General features: G+C 41.9%; 1 protein-coding gene across 1 annotated transcript in view; it reads right to left on the bottom strand.

The window, feature by feature from the left end:
• ACE2 (angiotensin I converting enzyme 2) overlaps positions 1-19,519 on the bottom strand; it is a 41,753-nt gene that overhangs the window by 9,617 nt on the left and 12,617 nt on the right. The window contains exons 4-11 of the mRNA XM_006835610.1: positions 17,700-17,843; positions 14,707-14,804; positions 12,948-13,053; positions 9,980-10,077; positions 7,742-7,911; positions 5,629-5,855; positions 2,417-2,561; positions 873-971 (exon numbers count right to left, since the gene is read on the bottom strand). Coding sequence (XP_006835673.1) covers positions 873-971; positions 2,417-2,561; positions 5,629-5,855; positions 7,742-7,911; positions 9,980-10,077; positions 12,948-13,053; positions 14,707-14,804; positions 17,700-17,843 — 1,087 coding nt within the window. The remainder of the gene's footprint in view (positions 1-872; positions 972-2,416; positions 2,562-5,628; positions 5,856-7,741; positions 7,912-9,979; positions 10,078-12,947; positions 13,054-14,706; positions 14,805-17,699; positions 17,844-19,519) is intronic.

The following is a 19,519-nucleotide window of genomic DNA, read 5'->3' as shown; positions in this document are numbered from 1 at the left end:
GGGTTTGAACTGCCAACCTTATAGTTAGCAGTGCAGTGCTTATCCTACAGTGCCACATGAGGACTCCTGGTAAAGTAGAGGATTACCCACCCACCCACCTCCAAAAAAAGAAAGACTCTCAATGAAGTGGATTGAATTACTGGCAGTAACCATGGGCTCAAACACAACAATTGTGAACAGGACTGGGCGTGTTTTGTTCTGTTGTGCATAGGGTCGCTAAGAGTTGGAACCAATTCAATGGCAACTAACAATAACATATACTATCAACTGATCCTCAGATTGTTATTGTTGCTGTTGTTAAGTGCTGTCGAGTCGATTCTGACCCATAGCGGCCCTGTACAGGGTTTCCAAGGAGCAATTGGTGAGTTTGAACCACTGACCTTGCAGTTCAAATGACTTGCAGTGTGACATATTAGCCCACAGCACCACACCAGGACTCCGATCCTCATATAGGACAGAGAAAGTATCCCCATCTTACAAATAAAGAAACCGAAGCTGGGGAAACTCAAGGTTAGTACGCCAACAGATGAGGAACATTGGTATTTGGACGCCAAGTTAAAAATGTCCTTTCTATTACAATGCTTTCTGAACACTGTCAGTAATAAGAGAACAAATCAAGAAACCACTTCATTTTTCCCAGTGATGCTACTAATTCCTCCATGGTGGTGAGAAGATCTCACCCCAGTTTTATTGAATCCAATAAATTGTGTTGCATTAAATTGAATTGAAAGTGATCATTGATTTTGAGATTCTTGGAGTGGGCCATGGGATAGAAAGAGAAATGATCATCGTCATTCATTTTATTCCTATCACTAGAACAGGGATCCACAAACCCTAAGAGTTAAACCATAAGAAGAAAACTGTGTATTTACCGGATGAATGAGTAGTCATTAGCAACATGGAACAGAGCTGCAGGGTCACAATAAGATTCATCATGAGGCAAAGGTTCCACAACCCCAACTATCTCTCGCCTTTAAAGAGAAAACAAGATACATTAGCAATGGGAGAGTTGGGTACAAGCCCTTCTGTTTCATCAGTTAATGATATTTACATTGGAACTGGCTCTCAGGTGAAATATAAACAGTGGAAGAGAGATTGACACAGGCCCTGCCACAATAGGCTCAAACAACGCGAGACAGTGATCAAAGGCAATGAGCATGAGGATGGCTCATGGCCAAGCAGCGTTTTCTTCCGGGGTACTTAGGGTCACTATGAGTCAGAACTGACTCCACAGCACCTAACAACAATAACCACAAAGCCTTTTATGTAGTTATCTCTCTTTTTTTCCCAATTCAACCAGAATATGCCAGTGGAAAATAATTATGTATCTTTTAAACAAATAGTTGTTGTTGCGTGCTGTGGTGTCGGTTCCAACTCATAGCATAAGATTTCTGAAAACGGCTGGTGGGTTTGAATTTCCGAACTTGGGGTAACCAATCCAGTGCTTATCCTGCAATGCCACACCAAGACTCCAAACAAAGAATAAGGCCTCTAAATAAAATTTAAAATAATTTACCAATTACTAGTGTATGGTTAAAAATGTACCTTAAAGGCATTCATGTTGCTGTACCCCATTTTATCTGTCCTGGCAGACATTTTAGTTTTACAGAATGTACAAATACCAAAAAAATGAATATATTGACCACACTTAAGAAGATGAAAAATAAGTAGTGTTCACCTGACTCTGCTTGGGTGGGGAACAGAGCCAAGGAAACTTTGAGGAGAAGGCATGTGTGTGTGTGCACTCACATGTGTACTCGTGCACACATGCCCTCGTTAGTACGATTTGGTGACAATGCCTTAGCATGGATGTCCTTATCTTTTCCACATACTTAACCACATGTCACCAGCCTTTCAGATTTAGCCATGGAAATCCCAGTTACTGTGACTATGAATGTGTTTTCTCGGCAAACACCAAACCTAATTGTTTTCTATTGGGTTCTCTCAGCAGCAGACCCTTAGACAGTTCCCGAGAGATGATTCTAGTAAACATTGGCAAAGGAGTAAGAAAATGAGGCAGAGAAAAGAAAACCGGCCCTCCCACCCCCCTAAAACGGTGTCTTATCCAGCAAGTTACCATTGTGGGTAATTGGAGGTTTTTTTTGTTTTTTTTTTTTTTATCCACTGAAGAACTGTAAGAACAGTAAGATACCTCAGAGTTATCCCAGATGAGGATGATGAAACTGAGGTATTTATCTACCAACTCCCATCAGTCATTGGCTGAGGGCTAATGGGAACAGTGTTAGTTCCTAAGGCAATGCCATGGGTCTGGTGGCTAGAGGAAATGCTCAGTTCATTGATTATAGATACCAACAGTTGTCTGCATGTCTGTGTGCCCCAAAGGGCAGTCAATTGCTTTTATACTTTTCTAAATAAATGAAAAACTCGTAAGAACACATTTTGCACATTGACTTACTTCATCTCCCACCACTTTTTCATCCATTGCTCTTTGGGAATTTCACCTTTAAAGACCATCCACCTCCATTTCTCTAGCATGTAAGTAAAGGGCAGGGTTCCAACAATCGTGAGCGCTTGTTTGAGTAGGAAGTTCAATTCTGTTTCTGAAAGTCAAATGGCAAAGAATAAATATGAAGATGAGGAGAACTGAACATTTTGTACCAAATAGAACTTTCCTAATCTCAAGATAAATTCACTATAAGAGTGATGACATGAGAAATCTTCACAGTGGATTATAGATATATGTATATATTCATTTTCTCAAGTAAGGAATCTGAAATAGGGTAAAACACTGGGATTATTGTTGTTTTTGTTGTTAAGTGATGTCAAGTCGGTTCTGACTCACAGCAACCTTTTATAGGGTTTCCAAGGAGTAGCTGGTAAGTTTGAACCGGCCACCTTGTGGTTCAAACCAACCTTGTGGCCCAGTGCGTCATACCAGGATTCCAAAGCACTGGGATAGAATCGGTAAATAAAATGCATAGGCATCTCCTAATCCTCATTTTTCTCTTTAGTTTCCACAGTCTGCCTTAAATACTTTTATCAGAACTAACTGGGGCTATTTTATCAACATTCCCAGTGGTGTTATTTATCATTGGATGCTCTGTGAAGGCAGTCAGTGGCCATTAATGTCTCAGTATCTGCTATATGATGCCCGCCATACATTTTTATTAAAGAAACAAATGTTAGATATGGTCAAAAGCCAGGAAGCCAGGAGGGAAATCCTCAGAAACCATCATCCACTGAATAAAGAAAGCTAGAATGTACTTTCAATGTTCTGGCATCTTTCTTACCAAGAAAACAAATCATGTTCTTCCATTTATCTTTTATTAGTAAAGAAAATGGTCAACAGAAGTCATCTCTGGCGTAATAATGAGAGACTCACTAGAATGCAAACACTGGGGCAGAATCTACTCAGCACACCATTGTATCTTCGGTCTAGAAAAATGCCTTGCAAGTACATAGTATGTGCTCAATAAATGTTTGAAAGAGGAAGGAAGACAGAGAGGGAGGGAGGAAGGGAAGGAATTTTTTTTTCTTAGTCATTCACACATCAAAGGAACAAACAGGAGTTTTTCAAGACATGTCTAGAGTCCTGTTGTGGTGCTGCGGGTTAATGTGCTGGACCACAAGGTCGGTTTGAACTTCAAGGTTGGTGGTTCAACCTCACCAGCCTCTCCTCGGAAACCCTATACTGGGTCACTATGAGTCAGAACTGACTCGATGGCACTTAACAACAACAACAAGAGCACTGGTGGTGCTGTGGGTTAATACTGGACACTAACGGAAACGCTATTTGTTCAAATCCACCAGCCACTTCGTGGGAGAAAGGTGAGGCTGTCTGCTCCCATAAAGATTTACGGCCTCGGAAACCCTATGGAGCAGTCCTATCCTGCCTATAGAGTTGGAATTGACTTGACGGCAGTGGATTCAGATGTTGCTGGCTTTAGTACCATCTAGAGGAGTCCATTGGTTTGAACTGCAAGGTTGGTGATTCAGACTCACCAGCTACTCCTTGGAAATCCTATACAGGAAACCCTATGGGTCAGAACTGACTCTACGGCACTTAACAACAACAACAAAGGAGTCCTAGTGGCTCTGTAGGTTAAGTGCTAGGCTGCTAACTGCAAGATCAGAGGGACCAACTGTTCAGGGAGAGAAAGATGAGGTTGTCTATGCTGTAAAAATGTACAGCCTCAGAAATCCCAGGGAGCACTTGAAGTCTGTCCTATAGGCTCACGATGAGTCGGAACCAACTCCAAGGCAATAGGTTTGGGTTACTACCATCTTAAGGACTGCTCACAGGGAATATTTTTTAAATGATAAATAATTGCTGAATGAATGGAAATTTTAAATTAGAAAGTACTCGTAGACAGACACAATTATTGTTAACTGTCTTCTTTTTTGCTTCTTCCTTCATGGAAGATGCCACCAATGGTCTAGACTCTGTGGAGTCTTTGCTTTCAAGCATGATGATTGATGGTTTTCCACTGACCTTCTCCCAGGCTCTCATGAAATCACAGAGGGACTGGAGCCAGCTATGGACACAAAAGTGAACATCCCACAGAAAGCTGGCACTCACGACCATGACCTCGATCATATTGACCAGATAGAGGGGCTGATGTTTGTGTCCCAAATAGCAAACAAGAGGGGAGAGAAACACTTGGAAGAAGAGGAGATATTTGGCTCTAATTATCCTCCCTACAAGGAGGAATCAAAAGCCATGGCATCTTTACGAAAGAATCTGGATCTCATAAGCATTAGCCATTCGCCATCAAGTCCAAATTGCCCAAAGAGAACTGGGCTGCCTCAGGCTAAATGTGTTTCTTGTCAGGAGATGCTGAAGAAAAGTCTGGATCTGAGGGCATGTTGCAGCAGGAAATTAAGGCTTCATTCAGCTAGATGCACAAAGCATTAAGTCCCTTCCAATCTTGCTATTTCACTACCTGTTTTGTAAGAATACCCACGTTGTGCTTTGCACACCATGATGGGAAACGTTTTAAACTTGGGCTTCACTTTGGTTCCTGCCACTACATTGCATCGCCAACTTGAGCCTGTTACTTTCTCTCTCTTGGATTTTGTTTATGCCTTTGTACAATAGTTCTTAGAATCTGTGCCAGCTCTAATGGTTTGGGAAGTGTTTTCCCTAAAACCAGAGGGATCTAATCAGAGCCCTGATTATCATTTGCTGGGTGACCTTGGATCAGCCACTTCAATTCTGGGGGCCCGTTTCAGTACCATTGAAACACAAAACAACAAAAGTCCATTTCTTAGGGACTCAAATCCATTCATTCAACTAACACTCCTATTGCCTTTTCAAAGCTACAACGCTACTTACTTGGCATATTCTGATAAAAACTTTAACATTTCTTATTAGTAGTAATTCCCCATCCATTGCTGTCAAGTAGATTCTACCTCACAGCGACCCTGTCGGAGAGAGTAGAATTGCCCCCTAGGATTTCCAAGGTTGGCATCTGTGCGGAAACAGACTGCCACTTGTCAGTTAGCAGCTGAACACTTAACCAGTGGGCCACTAGGCCTGTTAGTAATTCCCAGAGCCCCATATCTATCTTCTAGCTTATGCGGCATAAAGTAAATGATGTCCTATAATACAAATGCCCACATCAGACTAAAGAACCCCGAGCACAAGCCGTGGAAGGATGTTCATACCAGAGTCCTCTTGAAAGTCAGGTGGCAGGAGGCCAATGGCTTTCAGATGCTTAGGTGTGGCAGCAGAGAGTGACATGATTTCTCCAACAGCTTCATGGAACCCCTCATTCGCTCCACTTCTTTGCAGGAAGGGTTGTCTGGCATATGCCATGTCATACTGAATGTGTCCCATCTCATGATGGGCTGTCAGGAAGTCATCCATTGTCACTTTTGTGCACATCTTGATCCTGCATATTAATGGGTGAGATTAATATCAATCTCATCAAATGTTATTCCATCATTACAGTAGAATCATATGGCATTTGAGCAGCATGGACCATCTTTCTAAGATTTAGTCACCAAGAAACTGCACTAGGTACTCAGTAGAACCCGACTGGCGGTGCAGATGCCTGGCTTCCTGATCACAGACTCAGGCTCGAGTCCTTGAATGATGCAAACAGTTAACAAAGAAGAAAGACCTGGTGGCTTTGGAAAAATGAGCCACTGAAAAATCCTATTGAGTGCATTTTATCTGGATACAAACGACGTCACCTTGAATCAGCATCGACTCAATGAAAGCAACTGGTTTTTATTTTTGTGGTATTGTCGGATCAGCACTGGAATGCGAACCACAAGGTTGACAGTTCAAAGCCACCTGCTGCTCCTCAGAAACCCTATACAGGGTTGCTATGAGTCAGAACTGACTTGATGGCACTTAACAACAACAACTACATGAGTTCACAAGCCAAGGAAGAAAAACCTGATAATCTGCTCTCGCCAAGACTGTAACCAAGAAAACTCTATGGAGCAATTTCCATTCTGTCACATGGGTTCACATGAGTCAGGGCCAACTCGATGTCAGCTAACAATAACAGCATGGCTACTTTCATGCTAAAACAGCAAAGTTGAAGAGTTGCAACAGAGACCTACAAAACTTAACCTATCTGTCCCTTTATATCAAAGCATTGCCAACCATTACTCTAGTAAATGCTGTTGGGGCTCAACTTAGGTCCCAATTACCAGGCAGATGTACCCATCACCCAGCACCCTGAGTCATAGGTGCTACGACTTGGCCAAATACAAGATGCCTGGACCAGGAGGTGATGTTTGCCCACTTTCTGGGTCAGTTCACAGCCCCAAAGGCTAGTCCCCTTACCAGAAAGTGGGACACACTCTGTAGTAGGAATCACGCTCCCAAGTGTCCCATGGGTTTGCACAGCTGAGATCACAGCCTTGCTCAGGAACTGCCTTCCCCTGCTCAACCCTGCTTCCTTCACTCCCCTTTTCTCCCGAGCACTCCTTCAAAGTAGCATTGCACAGCATCCATCTCAGGCTAGGGAAGCCGACCAAAGACACTCACAAACCTGCAACCTGGGAATTACTACTCTTTATAGGGAAGGGAACTGAAACCCAAGGTTAAATACTGACCCAATGTTGCAGTGGCATTAAATGACACACCCGGAATTCTGAAGTCTGTGCTCTGTTGGCAAAGTCCCTCAGCCCCTTCTGCCCAGGCCTGCCACTCTAAGCTAACTTGCTGACTCCAGTACCCACCTCTTTGCATTGGATCCTGCTGTTCTCCCAGCCCCATGCCCTCCTTCCATCTCCCTCTACTCAAACCCTTCTCACCTCCCAAATCCAGTTCAAATGGCACCCATAAAGCCCTGTCTGATTCTACCCTCTACTCCAGATGTGGGCAGTTCTTCTTTTCCACTTCCTCATTATTATGATGCCTGCGCCTTTCCAGATGCGGCCACCAGCATCCTACAGATGTCTGTTACTTCCAATGAAAAGGGTTATCTGAAGGCTCAGGGTTATTGCTCTTAAGTGCTGTCAAGTTGGTTCTGACTCACAGCATACTCTGTATAGGGTTTCTGAGGAGAGGCTAGTGGGTCTGGACTGCCGACCTTGTGGTTAGCAGTCCAGTGCTTATCCTACAGTTTGTGGTAGGATCAGCTAATAATTCCCTATTCCTGGGAAAGCCAAGTTGTGTCATCACAGACTCTTGGCCTTCACTCGAGAGTTAGCACATCCCTTCTGTGCTAAGAGAAGCAGAGAAGAGTCCAAGTTGAACGTCACCCCACCACCATTCTTCCACAGCTTAGAGTCACCGTGTACGTAAAGGCTGCACTACCTGAAGTCATCCTTCCCCAAGTCCCAGGCTGTAGGGTGGCAGACCACTTTCCGGCCGTCCTTTGGCTCAGTTAGCATGGAATTTTCCCAGAATCCTTTAGTCATATTAGGGAGGCCAACAGACGCAAAGAAGCTCTCTGCCTCCCTGAATATCTTTATTGCATCCCAGCCCTGAAAAAAGGAACAGTATTTAATTCCAACATTAAAAGAACAGCTTTCTTTCTCATGTGTATATTGGCATACATTTCCTATAAAGCAATTTGTTAACATGTATGGACATGTTTGTATTCTTTGTCTCAGTAATCCTGTCTCTAGGAACCTAATCTAAGAAATCATCAGAAATTAAGTCAAAGAATTCTCTCTTAAGTGGTAATGTTTTATAGAGAAAAAACAAAAACAACAATGGAAAAAGCCACCAGAAAGGTTCAATAATTCAATAAATAATGTGTACTCAGCTGCTAACGAAAAGGAGGCTCGAACCCACCAGCTTCTCCATGGGAGAGAGATGTGGCAGTTGCTACCATAAAGATCGTTGCCAAGTGCCGTCAAGTTGGTTCCAACTCATAGTGACCCTGAGGAGCAACTGGTGAGCTTGAACCTCCGACCATGCAGTTCAAACTGTTCGTGCAGTCCAGCTCATTAACCCACAGTGTCACACCATGACTCCCACCATAAAGATTGTTGTTTCTGTTGTTGTTGTTAAGTGCCATTGAGTCAGTGCCGACCCATAGCAACCCTGTATAGGATTTCCAAGGAGCGGCTGGTGAGCTTGAACTGCCAACATTGCTGTTCTAACCGATTTTGCAGTCCAGCGCATTAACGCACAGCGCTACACCAGGACTTACAGCCTTCAAAATCCTATGGACTAGTTCTACTCGGTCCTAGAGGGTCACTATAAGTTGGAATTTACCCAATGGCAATAAGTCTGATTTGGTTTGGTTTATAGAGTGGAAAATTATGCAGCTATTCAAATGTTATTTATCAAGAGTTATTATTGATGTGAAAAATATTTATAATTTAATAGTATGTGAAAAAGTAGAATTTATTCACTGTCTCATGTAGTGTAATCTTAATGGGAAAATACATGGAAAATGTTGACAGTAGACTGGATGAGATTATGCACAATATTTTTGGTCTTTGTTTGTACTTTCTATTCCAAGTCTAATCATAAACAACAATGACCTATTTAGTATAACAAGTCAAGTATAAGCATGAGTTTGGAAAAGAAAGCTAAAGACTGCTCAACTCAAGTCAACAGGCAACTCAACTCAGGCAAGGCCCTTGTGGGAGATACAAGCACTGAGATTGACATGACACAGACATGAGGTCAACATGAGGTAGACATGATGTAGACATGACATATACATGGCTGCACAGGTTTTTGGAATCAAAGAGATCCTGATGTGGCTCAGCAGCTAATGCACAGTTGGAGTTTGGCCTCACAGTATGTATGGAAGTCAAAACTTTTAGAATGTTCTGAGGTTGGAGAGAGGCAGCAAAAGACAACTGCCACCCACCTGACTCTGTTGGGAGTCAGAGTCCCAGGAGCTGACCAAGCCTGCTTAGGAGATGAGATCTATACTGGATAAATTAAGTTTGTGTTATCGGCAGAATGAATCACTTTTACTGACACAGGAAACTCCCTCTGATCTCAAAGACAAGTCAAGTCCTGCTTTCCTTCTTAACAATCCTGAGGATAAGAAACAGGACATGAAACTATAGGCTTGAATTTTTGTTGTTGTTTCCTTTGGGTTTTTTTACTATTGTCCTTTACAGGCATAATGTCAGACGATATTGAAATTGATGAGTATTAAAAACTTATATTTTTCATCATAATGATTTTTAAAACACTGTGCAAAAAGTCTTCTGATGTTGTCCTTGTGTTTTTGCTATTCACAAAGATTAGTGACTGATTAGCTCACAATGACTAAATCTGGAAAGAGTGAGGCCACCCTATTGCTGCTAATTCCACATCTTCCTGTTCACTAGACATTTCAGGGCATTTCCATTTTGAATACCTCTCCAAAAAAAAAAAAAAAAAATCAACACCATACCTGTTAATCAAGGCACTGACAATAGAATTTAGTTTTCCATGAAAAGATTGCTACCTGGGAAAATTAAATTTAAATGAGCTTGAAATGTTGTTATTCATATGATTCCAGATGCAAAAGAGCCGAAGGCTGGATAAAAACAATGAAGCTGAACATTTAGATTTGGTTGTAAGGTCTCTTCTTCCTACCTGTTTCACCATTTCCTCAGTAACATCTATGTTTGGTTTGTGTCCAAAGGGGACTGTCAAAGGGTACAGATTTGTCCAAAATCTACCCCACATATCACCTAGTTTAAAAAGAGAGAGAGAGAGAAGCTTCCGTTAACATGTAACAAAGAGAGCAGAAATACACACTCAATTTTGCATAATGCATGAGGTTGAATTGGTAAGTGAGCCATAAATTATTCTAAATTTAATCCACTTTCTGAAATTGCCTTCCACTACCTCTTCTTCCCTTCTCTTGTTCTAAATGTCCAACATTTATTTCTTCTTCTATCTCCTATAACAGATTTAAATGACAGCAGTTGATGAGGTTGAGCAAAGCATGTTAGTAAACCATTCCAGTTTCTACCATCCCAAATTATGACTCCAAGGTCAATTTGTTAAATATATGTTGTTGTTGTTGTTAAGTGCCGTCGAGTTGGTTCCGACCCATAGCGACCCTGTACAGGGTTTCCGAGGGTGTAAGTCCTTACGGGAGTAGAAAGCCTCATCTTTCTCCCGCGGAGCTGCTGGTAGTTTCGAACTGTTAAATATATAGGACATAAAAACTATAGATTATAAAGGGATGTATATTAGCCATCATCCAAAAAATATTACAAACTAAACTAATAATCAACAATGCCCAGTATAAGATTCAAGAGATTGTATTGGCTTATTGTTCAGAAACTTCTACTAACAGGTAACTGGAGTTCGCTTTTGTCCCTGGGTGGCACAAATGGCTAAGTACTTGGCTACTAGCCAGACGTTTGATAGTTCCAACCCACCAAAATACACTTCAGAGGATAGAGCTGGTGATCTGTTTCTGAAAATCTAATGGGGCAGTTTGACTCTACACACATGAAGTCATCATGAGTTGGAATCAACTCCATGGTAACTAACATAGTAATACACTTAACTGGGTGAGTTGAAAAGCTCATCTTTTAAAAGACAACATTTAGTGAAGACAAATGTGAAGTTCAATGCTAAAATTTTCAAGGAAAATTTACCCAATAAAGAAGTAGATGATGTATGTATGACCTTTGGCTGATGTAAAAGACCAAAATATCAACCAATAAACAGCATGACGTGGCACCTAAAACCCACGAGACCTTAGACTACAGACTTGTCGAAAACAAAAGCAGTTTTATTTTATTTTCCTCTATGTTGGTCCAACCCCATCTAGAGTAACTGTTTAGTTTGGGCATGACATTTGAAAAAGGGCGTGGATAAATCTACCCCATATATCACCTATTTTAAAAAGAGAGAGAGAGAAGCTTCTGTTAACATATAACAAAGACAGCAGAAATACACATTCATCCACAGGAGAACAAATGGAGAAAATAGGATTTTGAGGAATGGTTTAAAACCTGAGAGGGATATTTAACTTGAAAAAAAGAAAAAAGCATATGCATCTTGATAAAAGTGATGGCGGTGGTTGTGTGTTGTGTGTTGTCAAATCGGTTCTGACTCATAGTGACCCTGTATAGGGGTTCTGAGGCTCTAGATCTTTACAGGAGCAGAAAGCCTCATCTTTCAATCATGGAGCAACTGGTAAATTTGAACTGCTGGCCTTGCAGTTAGCAGCCCACTACCTCACCAGGGTTCCTTGATAATAGTCTTTGTCATTAAAAATGCATTGAACACATAGCCCAGTGCCAGGCATTATGCCAAGTTTTATGTGATGGTTGTCACCAAATATCTGGAAGGCCATCTTGTAGAAGAATCGACATACTCTGGGTAACTTGAAAGCATGGAATTAGGAATAATGAATGGAAGACTTTAGAAGGGTACTGATTCAGTTACACATAAGGTAGAACTAGCTTAGAATTGGTGCCATCTAATGATTGATGGAGTCCTGGTGTGGTGCCGCAGGATAATGCGTTGGGCCGCAAGGTCAGTTTGAGGCACAAGGTTGCCAGTTCAAATCCACCAGCCACTCCTCAGAAACCCTATATAGGGTCGACTATGAGTCGGAACCAACGAAATGGCACTTAACAACATCAACAATAATTGATTAGTCGACCTTAGAAGGAAGCAAGAGTCCCATCACACCAGACATGTTTAAGAAGAAACCCAATTCTTGACTATAACCTGTAGAAAGGATTTCGAATTATTTCATAGTAAAAAGACTCCATAGGTCTTTCATCTATATTCTCTCCTGCTTATGCATGATGTTTGGCTGTACAGGAGAATTAGCTGCAAGCACCTTAGCTTTGACGGCAAGAAGAATTCTATTGTACGCATGGTATGTCATTTCTGAACACTAATATGTTATTTGGCCTCAGCTGCTGGGTGGGAGGGCAGGCGGAACATGGCCAGTCCCTGGACGGGGAAGGAGAATGAGTGGTCTACAAAGGCTCAGGGGCAGGATTCAAAGATCTTGAACACTGATTCTCCCCCTAAGCTAGGCTTCTTGCTTCGTGATAAAGAAGACTCCATTCACTATACAAACGGTTCCCCAGACAAGTACTCTTCAGCAAGAGTAATTAGTGTAGTCTCAAATGAACTTCCCAAGTGTTCACGCAGGCTGCTTCTTAGTTCTGGAAGGCCTTCCTCTCATTTCTGACCACCTTCTGCCTACCACATGTCTTTCCTCTAACAAAGAGATACTGGAATCCCAAATTCCATCTTGGGAGTTTAGCCTACTCACTTGAGTAGCATAAACATTTTTTCCCCCAATTTCTATTCTCATTCGAACTCAGATTCTTTAAATAATCCCCCTATCCTTCAGATTCTGACAGTCCTTTATGTATAAAATTACCAAATGCAATCCAGAAGGGTTTAAAATGGTCTTTCTATTGAATAAAGTCCTTTCAATGTGGTTTCTATGATGTTGCTAACTTCCTTTCAGTCATAGATTTTTCCAAAAGTTTTACTTTGGACCTTATCCAAAAGATAATGTTATTGATGCAAACAATAAGAGACAAGTACGCAAAGAATTCCTGAGGTTTCTTACCAAGCAAATGGGCAGGAAGACAGCCAGTCTGACTGATTCGCTGAGGGTAGGTATTCATCAACTTTGTTCTCACATAGGCATGCAGCTGCTGATATAATGGTTTAATCTGAAAAGTCAAGAAAGAATGTTTAAGAACAAGGGTGCAGATTCCAAATCCCCAACGTTAGATACAGTAGCTCCTTTAAGCCATACACATTTTCCTAAAGAAAAAGGCAACATTTTTTTCTTCTCTCAAATATTCTGTTATTGTTAAGTGCTGTTGAATCGGTTCCGACTCATGGTGACCCTGTATAAGGTTTCTGAGAAGCAGCTACTGGGTTTGACTGTTGTGTGGTTAGCAGTCCAGTGTTTATCCTACAATGCCACACCAGGACTCCTGAAATATTCTGGAGAGCTAAAAAACATTCCTTCTTTTCAGCCTTATACCTTAAGGAACACAAGGACCCAAAATGAAAGCAGCTGCAGAAAAAGAAAATTCATTTTAAGATGTTACCTACTTGCTTTTTAAGAACTGAGGTATAACGGGGTCCAATTGACAACAGCAACTCACAAGATTAGACCAGAACCTTACAGGTCAGTGAGTTCCTGTTAATGGAGAGAAACTCACTAATCAGTGTCACTGAATCGTACATGTAGAACTGTTGAATTGGTATTTGTTTTGTTGTGTATCTCCTCAATAACAACAACAACAAATAAAATAGAATTTTAAAACCCCTAAGGAATAATGAAAGGAGCTCTGGTAGCGTAGTGGTTACGAATCGGGCTGTGAACCTTAAGGTCAGCAGTTTGAAACTACCAGCTGTTCCACGGGAGAAAGATGAGGCGTTCTGCTCCCGTAAAGATTTACGGCCTCGGAAACCCTGTACAGGGTCGCTATGGGTTGGAACCGACTCGACGGCACTTAACAACAACAACAACAACAAGGAATAATGAAAAAAAAAATCAAGTATAATCTACATTCCAGAAAATGCAACCATTTGGAGACTTAATAAATTTATATATAGCTTCTCAATCATATCACCATTGCCAACACCCCCCAAACTTTTCTGTGCCCTTTTGCAATGAATCACATGCCCATTTCTAGTCTCATGACTTTGGTCCCTATAATTTTATAGAAATTGAATAATACAAGATGTGATCTTTTGTTTTGCTTCTTTTACGTGGCATAACATTTTTGGAGGCTCATTACGTTGTTATCGATATCAACAGTTAATTCTTTCATTAACAAGGAGTTCTGGTAGCATAGTGGTTACGAGTTGGGCTGCTAACCTCAAGGTCAGAAGTTCGAAACTTCTGTTTCCACAGAAGAAAGGTGAGGCTTTCTGCTCCCGTAAAGATTTATAGCCTTGGAAACCCTGTAGAGGGTCACTGTGAGTCGGAACTGACTCCATGGCACACCAGCAAACCACCACCACCACTGCTAACCTGGAGTCCTGGTGGGGCATTGTAGGATAAGCACTGGACTACTAACTGCAAGGTTGGCAGTTCAAACCTTGCTGCTTCTTGTTGTTGTTGTTGTTGTTATGTGCCATCGAGTCAGTTTCGACCCATAGCAACCCTGTATAGGGTTTCCGAGGGTGTAAATCTTTAGACACCCTATTATTCTCTAAAATCCCTTCAAGATCTAATCGTTTATGATTTTATAGGGCCAGGGAATGGCAGAAGAGTGTTCTGGGAGCAAGCAGGGAGTCCTTCAGTCATTACCTCATCTTCCTGGGCACTGCCCCACATCTGTCTCTGTGGACAGAGCCTAGCTTACCTTTTCAAAGGTATGCTCCACATCTTCAATCAGCTGGCTGCGCTTATAGTCATTTGTTTCATAATCTCCTCTCCAATAATCCCCATAGTCCTCATAACCTATAAAAAACAAAAAGAGAAAGAGGAGAACATAAAGAAAGAAAGAAAACACAGTATTACATAAACTAGCTTTAGTGGGAAGTTAAAGAAATCTGAAGTTTTATCACATTTTTATTGCCCTTCTAAACATCCACCCTACTAAACATCCTACGGAGCATGGTAGTTATGTAGCATAAGCACTGGACTTCAAACCAGAAGGTCGGTGATTTGAGCCCACCAGCCACTCGGAGGAAGAAAGATGAGGTTTTCTGGGCCTGCAAAGATGCACAGCCTTGAAAACCCTATATAGGGTCGCTATGAGTTGAAACCGACTCTACAGCACTTAATAGCACAGATATTGGTGTCACAGCTGCTAATTGAAAGACCTGGCGATCGGTTCCCATCAAGGTTGTTGTCATTGTTGTTGTTAAGTGCCGTCGAGTTGGTTTCGACCCATAGCGACCCTGAACAGGGTTTCCGAGGCTATAAATCTTTACGGGAGCAGATCGCCTCATCTTTCTCCTGCGGAGCAGCAACGTCAAAAACCCAATGTAACACTGAGTTCTACACTGAGCTCTACTCTGAGCCCAACTTAACTCACCAACACCCAACAACAACAGCTGTTGTTGTATGCCGTGGAGTCAGTTTCGACTCATACAGGGTTTCCAAGGCTGTAAATCTTTATGGGAACAGAATGCCTCATCTTTCTCCCACGGAATGGCCTTTAGTTTCAAACTGCTGACCTTATGGCTCGCAGCCTGATTCGTAACCACTATGCTACCAGCTAGGTCCCTGTTTGTGTGCTAAATACTAATCAAAAGGTTGTCAGCTCCAACAAAATCAGCAGCACTAGGGAAGAAAGGCCTGTGGTGATCTGCTTGCATAAAGTTTGTTGTTGTTGTTGTTGTTGTTAAGTGACATTGAGTCGGTTCCAACCCATAGCAACCCTATATACGGTTTCCAAGGAGCAGCTGGTGAGCTTGAACCGCCGAACTTGTGGGTCAAACCAACTTTGCCGTCCAATGCATTAACCCACAGCGCCACATCAGGAGTCCTGCATAAATATCATAGCCAAGAAAACCCGAAGGCACTCTAATCTGTTGCTGCTCTTAAGGTGAAGTCACCTGTCCAACGTCACACAGGTAATAAGGGGCAGTTGCTCACTCTGATTCTTTCCAGAGGTCAGTTTGCATCTTCAAAACTTTTGCTCTGTGTCTTCTGTTTTCACATTGATCTCAGCATATCTTAGACCTTGCCACCACCGGTCTGGTTTTGCAGTCAAATTGTATGCAAACCATACGCAAATTGCATGCCTTTGCAACACATCTTGGCATGCTTTCTTTAGTGTCTCTCCACCAAGAAACGTGAGCTTGTGTTAGGATATCCGCGAATCAAGTTGGCAAACACATTTTAGTAGCCTTTCATTTTATAAGCACATCAACAGTGAATGATCAGGCAAATGAGGAGAGAAATACTTAGATGGAAGGATTCGCAGGATATTATTATTTTTTAAATTGTTGACCAACTACTGTCTCCGGCTAATAGCTTGAGAATGAGGCTTAGTGACTGGGGAAGAAATTTATAAAAGACAGATAAAAAAGTTCTTTTTCACTCAGCCTGAAGTTGCTAATAATGCTGTGACATCAGCTCAATATTCAGGCAAGAGCATAAATCAAGAGATGTAGAAATGACGCCTCATGTTAAGATTTTTATGACCACATGATTTGAGTTAAAAGCTGTTGGTGTGTTGTTGTTGGGGTCTGTTGAGTCAGTAGAATGTCATTTTTATGGAAGGAGCGGCTCCTTAGGTCTTTCTCCCATGGAACCACTGACTGGGTTCGAATCGCTAATCTTATGGTTTGCGACCGAGTGCTTAACTGTTGCGCCAGCAAGTCTTCTTGAATTATCATGACAACTGCAGAAAAGAATGGGTTGCAGCCTAGATGAACTTGACTTTTTTCTTTCTGGGACAACACCCTGAAGTAGACCCCCAAATGACCTTTGAGAGTGAACTGTGGGTCAGGTAGGTGAGGACACTTCCCTGGGAACTCTCAGGGAACTTAGGTTTTTCTGGATAATTGTTTCCTTTGAGGTTCTGTAGAACAGTTTTTTCCCCTGGGATTTTGAAATTGTACAATGTCAAGATACTTTTCCCTCTTTCCCTGTGACTTCTTGGAGCAGGTACCCTGAGTTACTCAGTAGATGAATCTGAATTTAAAGGTTGTCTTAATGTCAAAGGGCAGATTTGGTCATGCATGAGAACTAGCCCTGTGACCCATTGAGAGCTTTTGTTGTTATTGTTGTTGTTAAGTGCTGTTGAGTCAGTTCCAACCCATAGCGACCCTGTATAGGGTTTTCGAGGAATGAGCTTGAATCAACGACCTTGCGGTTCAAACCAACCAGGAGTCCCTTTGTTGTTGTTAAGTGCCATCGAGTCGATTCTGACCCATAGCGACCTTGTATAGGGTTTCCAAGGAGCAGCTGGTGAGCTTGAACCACTGACCTTGCAGTTCAAATGACTCTGCAGTCCCTTTAGGGCCTTAAAAACAACAAAACCCACTGCTGTTGCTTGCATTCTGACACAGGGCGACCCATCTGTTACTGAGGAGGACTGCTCCATGGGGTTTTCTTGACTGCAATCTTTACAGAAACAGATGGTGGTGGCGGTGGTTGTGTGACATGAAGTCGGTTATGACGCACAGTGATCCTGTATTGTTGCTGTCAAGTGCTGTTGCTGTCAGTTCCAACTCATAGTCACCCTGTATAGGGTTTTCGAGGAGCAGATGGTTAGTTTAAACCGCCAACCTTGCAGTTCAAACCAACCTGGTGGTCCAGTGCTTATCCTACAGCGCCACCCCAGGATCATTTGTGCCGCTAAGAGACCCTCTTAGGACCTCTGGAAGCCGGCAAACTTACCATTCTCTTTTGCCATCTCATTTTTCAAGTCCACATATTCTTCATATAGTGGCCTCAGCTGCCTGCCGACCTCATACCTCCAGCCTTCCCACGCCCAGAGCCTCTGGTCATAGTCAGTGCTGTTTTCCATTATGCGATCCAAGCCTGTTATTGCAAAACACCCATCAATACTATTTAAATAAACACATACTGTAGAATTTTTATTTGTAAACTATCATATAAGCTGTTAAGAGCTAAAAGTGAGACTGCAGAGAGCAAGCAGTGAGATTTAAAAAAAAAAAAAAACTTTACAATTTTGCTCTCTGCAGTCTCACTTTAAGTTACTGTTGTTGTTAAGTGCCAGCAAGTTGGTTTCAATTCATAGTAATCCTGTAAAGGTTTCCAAGGAGCAGCTGGTGGGTTTGAACTGCCGACCTTGTGGTCCACAGTCCAGTGGTGGAATACTAGAGCCAGTCAAAAAGCATTGTTACTAGGGTTCCAGTTGATACATGTCCCAACTGATTCCAAATAAAATGTGGTTAGTTACGTGGATGGCTACAAACAAGTTCTCTCTGTAATATGCTTGTCTTAAACTCATTGTGGTACCTTTGAAAAAGGGAGTACTTTTGGTGCTATGGAAAAAAATGATTTTGTGGTTAGGGCTAATGTTAAATTTTTAACAGAACTAAAGTAGACATCTGTTCAAATCATTGAAGATTTGCAACACATTTAAGGAAATGTTACCTCTGGTAGCGTAGTGGTTACGAATCGGGCTGCTAAGCTTAAGGTCAGCGGTTCGAAACTACCAGCTGCTCCGCGGGAGAAAGATGAGGCTTTCTACTCCCGTAAGGATTTACACCCTCGGAAACCCTGTACAGGGTCGCTATGGGTCGGAACCGACTCGAAGGCACTTAACAACAACAACAACAACAACCCCACATAAAACAACAAATTTTAAAAATGAATTAAGCATTTCAAGGAAGACTGGGAAGATCTCACAGATGAATTCAAGTCAGAGAGGTCAGCTCAGAAGGTTATACCGACTGGATTTGGGGATTTCTAAGGGGTAATTTTGATAGTTTCTCTTGAAGGACACAGCATTGTTACAGAGGCTTATTCAGAAGGAGTTTTATGAAAATGGAAAACTGCATTGGTGAGAAAAAAGTCAAGAAATTGGAGGTGAGGAATGTTTTTCCATCATCCCAGTGCACTTGCTTACTCCTCAATGGTAGCAAATGCTATCCTATGAGAATTTTGTTAGAAAACATGACCCATTCACCGTACAACCCTGATCTTGCTCCTTAAGCCTTCTTTTTGTTCCCCAAACTCAAAGAACACTGAAAAGGAAGATGATTTGAGTCCCTGAAGGGTGTCAAAGCTGTTGGTTGACGTGGTGTAACTCGAAGAGCGCAGAATACTTTGGGGAAGGGTTAGAGAGATGGAAACACCGCCTTCAGAAGTGTATGTGCCTAACGGAGCAGATGTTGAGAAACAATAGCTTCAAATATTGATTTGTTGTTGTTGTTTTTTAATAAAGGTTTCTATGATTTCATGGCAATACTTTTTGATTTATCATCATATACATCACTGGAAATAATGATCAACTTCATGAAATTACTTGAAAGGGACACATTTTACCATGAGATTTTGTTATCTATCGTCTTGGGATTTTCCATGAGAGAGCTCTTAGAACTTGGGAGAAAAAAAGTAAACTTTATAGTCAATACTTTAAAGCAATAATGGGGACAGTAGTTGTCCAGTGGTAAATGATTCCCTTCCACTGGCTCAATTCTTGGCCAATGTACCTCATGTACCGTCGCCACCCATCTGTCAGTGGGAGC

Source organism: Chrysochloris asiatica, unplaced genomic scaffold (assembly GCF_000296735.1).
Source record: "Chrysochloris asiatica unplaced genomic scaffold, ChrAsi1.0 scaffold00018, whole genome shotgun sequence".
NCBI lineage: Eukaryota > Metazoa > Chordata > Mammalia > Afrosoricida > Chrysochloridae > Chrysochloris > Chrysochloris asiatica.
This window is presented reverse-complemented; position numbering and strand designations above follow the sequence as displayed.